General features: G+C 36.1%; 1 protein-coding gene across 1 annotated transcript; it reads left to right on the forward strand.

Moving 5' to 3' along the window:
• The first annotated feature begins 334 nt into the window (after positions 1-334).
• On the forward strand, positions 335-2886 carry LOC103447043 (phytoene synthase 2, chloroplastic-like). The gene is made up of 6 exons (XM_008386215.4): positions 335-685; positions 847-897; positions 1175-1347; positions 1445-1680; positions 1838-2030; positions 2580-2886. Exons 1-6 carry the CDS (start codon positions 355-357, stop codon positions 2742-2744), a joined length of 1149 nt encoding a protein of 382 aa, XP_008384437.2. The 5' UTR covers positions 335-354; the 3' UTR covers positions 2745-2886.
• The last annotated feature ends 455 nt before the right edge of the window (positions 2887-3341 follow it).

The following is a 3341-nucleotide window of genomic DNA, read 5'->3' on the forward strand; positions in this document are numbered from 1 at the left end:
ATTTCACTAGAGGGACACTAAACCGACAATAAAATAGCACTAAAAATTTTACTGCATGTTAGTGTCCCTATAGTGCAAACCTTCAGAAACACGTTTTGGATTTTCGATTTACTACAAACAAGAAGCGTTTGGGAAGAAAGTGAGGTGAAAATGTCTTGACTTTTAATCCAAGATTTGGCTTGTTTTACCCGTGGGCATTTCTGCAGTACATTCAACTTTTTTTAAAATCCTAGCTACAGTGATGTTACATCATGAAAGAGAGAGGGATATCTATTTAAATGCAGAGGAGGTCTTCCATTTCACATTTCTATCTTACTCTCTAGACCCTTTTGAAAAGAAGTGAAAAACTTCCAAATGTGTTCCACACTTTCCTTCGCAGGAAAGACTTACATTGGAGAGAGCAATGAAAGAATTCGGTGTCGAAAATCTATGGTCACAGCAGCAAAAGCTCAAGTGATTACAGCTCCCAAGCAAAGAAGCAGGCCTTTTTTTCCTCAGCTTTCAATTCAAGGCATTCCTCTTGCTGATTTACACGTGCAAGAAATCGTTCAAAGGCAGTCTCAGACTTATAGTGTGGACGGGGAAGGCGGCCGGCGCAGGCCGCAGTTTAACCCTAGCTTTCTTGAAGAAGCATATGAGAGGTGCAAGAACCTTTGTGCAGAATATGCCAAGACATTCTATCTAGGTAAAACTTCATTACCCTTGTTTCTTTCTCCATCAAATTTTTTAACTGCATTCCAAAGCATTAACTTTATGATATTTTGCTTGCCACGCTACTGAATTCAAAATAATGATCAATTTTTTCATGACTATGAGATTTAATTCTGGTGCACTCTCTTGATGCAGGCACTTTACTTATGACAGAAGAACGTCAAAAGGCGATATGGGCAATCTATGGTGAGAATTCAACTCTCTATGTTCATGTAGTATCACATGGTAGATATTATTTAGGCCAGTTGATCAAAGCAATATGTCATTTGCAATCGAGCTTGAATTCTCGTCTTGCATATTAGATTATTTTAGAGTATCACTTTGTTAAAAGAAAAGTGGTGTTATACAACTTAACATAATTGGAAGAAAAATCATGTTCATAAAGTTGCCACACAAGAAATCATTCTTTGTCAAAATAAATTTTGAATGATTATAATGTGATCTTTTGAAAAATGAAATGCAGTTTGGTGTAGGAGGACAGATGAACTGGTGGACGGCCCGAATTCCGGCTACATGACCTCAGAAGTTCTTGATAGATGGGAACAAAGATTGGAAGACATTTTCGAAGGACGGCCTTATGACATGCTTGATGCTGCATTGACTCATACTGTTTCCAATTTCCCCTTAGACATCAAGGTGCTTATAAAATATATAATTTAGTTCACTAAACTTATGATCATTTGCTGCTCATCAAATTTTTTATCTCATGAACTCACCTTCTTGTGACCAAAAGCCTTTTAGGGACATGATCGAGGGTATGAGAACGGACATAGTAAAATGTCGATACCAAAATTTTCAAGAGCTCTATCTTTACTGCTACTACGTGGCAGGGACGGTTGGCCTAATGAGTGTTCCTGTAATGGGAATTGCACCAGATTCTTTGATTTCTGCACAACGTACATATGATTCTGCATTATATTTGGGCATAGGAAACCAACTCACAAACATCCTTAGAGATGTTGGAGAGGAGTAAGTTTCTTTGATATGTACTAATTGCTCATTTCTAAGCTCCTCATTGTCAAACATGAGTTAGGCTAGTTGACTAGGGTAATGTGTTTGATCTCTCACACACAAGTTTGAGCGCACATCGCCTTTGATCTGATTTTTAATTCTATTGTTGTTTTAGTGCAATGAGAGGGAGAGTTTATCTTCCCCAAGACGAGCTTGCACAGTTTGGGTTATGCGATAACGATGTTTTTTCAAGAAAGGTGACTGATCAATGGAGAGCGTTCATGAAAGAACAAATTGCAAGAGCAAGGTTTTATTTCAACCTAGCAGAAGAAGGAGCTTCTCAGCTTGATAAGGCCAGCCGTTGGCCGGTATATACCTCTTTCCAAAATTTTATTAAGTAATTTTGTTCCATTACCAACATCATTGATGTCAGGGATGAAAAAGAAATTGATCCATCGCTTGTTTGAGACTTTTTTGGAAGGGCTAAAAGCGTTTTCTAACAATCAAAAGTGTTTCTGATTATATTTTGTAGAAAAACAAGTGCTTTTGTTCATAGAAGAGCTTGGTGGGTCTTAAAATTGTTAGGTGCTTCTTCAGAAAGCACTTTTCGGTATTTATCTAGGAAGCACTTAGACTTTTAATTATGAATTTAACGTGTTTCTAGCATAGAACTTCTAATAAAAGTGCTTCCTGCAGAAGCAATTCCAAATGGTTAGAAAACAAAACATTCTACTTCATAGGATATATAAACTAATAGAATATTCAAATACAAACAACAATACGAATCTGTTGTTGTTGTTGTCCCTTTGTCGTAGTTTTACCTGTTTATTCATCAACCATACACGTTCTTGTCATTCATGATAGTTTAGAGATTGTCACCCTTTTTCTTCATCTAATGATCTGCTGTAATTTTGCAGGTATGGTCATCGTTACTGATATATCGAAACATACTGGACGCGATCGAAGACAACGATTACGATAATTTGACAAAGAGAGCATACGTAAAGAGAGCCAAGAAACTTCTCATGCTGCCTTTGGCATACACAAGATCTCTATCAACACATACTTTGATGTCCCAATAACAAAAACACGAAGTTATACATCAAATTACTTAGACATGTTTTGTGCATGATTGAGCTATGTATAAATCGTGTACATTTTTGCTCGTTATAAATTTCAGAAGACTTATAGCTCAAGTAGTTAAGAGCGTTTACTGTATGTAGACTGTATCAATTGAAGAATTGACATTCATAACAAAATTGCAAATAATGATTGTTGGAACTTTCTTTCTCTTTTTACCTCATCTCGATAGAATCTCTCTAGTCCAAAGCAAATGACATTAAACTTTTAGCTCATCCAAATAGACTTTCGTTTTCTTGTCTAAAACAACAAACCAACTCTCTCTCTTGTCTAAGGCGAAGAATATAGTAGCTAATATGCTAGAGCAAAAAGTAATATAGAATATTATCTGTATTAATAAACTGAGGCATTCTCTTGTCGAAAGAAAAGAATAGCTCATCTAAATAGACTCCCATCTAAAGGAATTTTTTCTCTCTTGGCCAATGCCATTATCATTTTTTACCGAGTTTTGGGAAGTTTGCCTTCCGATTAGCGAAACATAATTGGAATCTTCAAATGTCCCTCCTTTTGATTTATTTAATTCAAATAGTAGAATTAAA

Source organism: Malus domestica, chromosome 11 (assembly GCF_042453785.1).
Source record: "Malus domestica chromosome 11, GDT2T_hap1".
Lineage (NCBI taxonomy): Eukaryota > Viridiplantae > Streptophyta > Magnoliopsida > Rosales > Rosaceae > Malus > Malus domestica.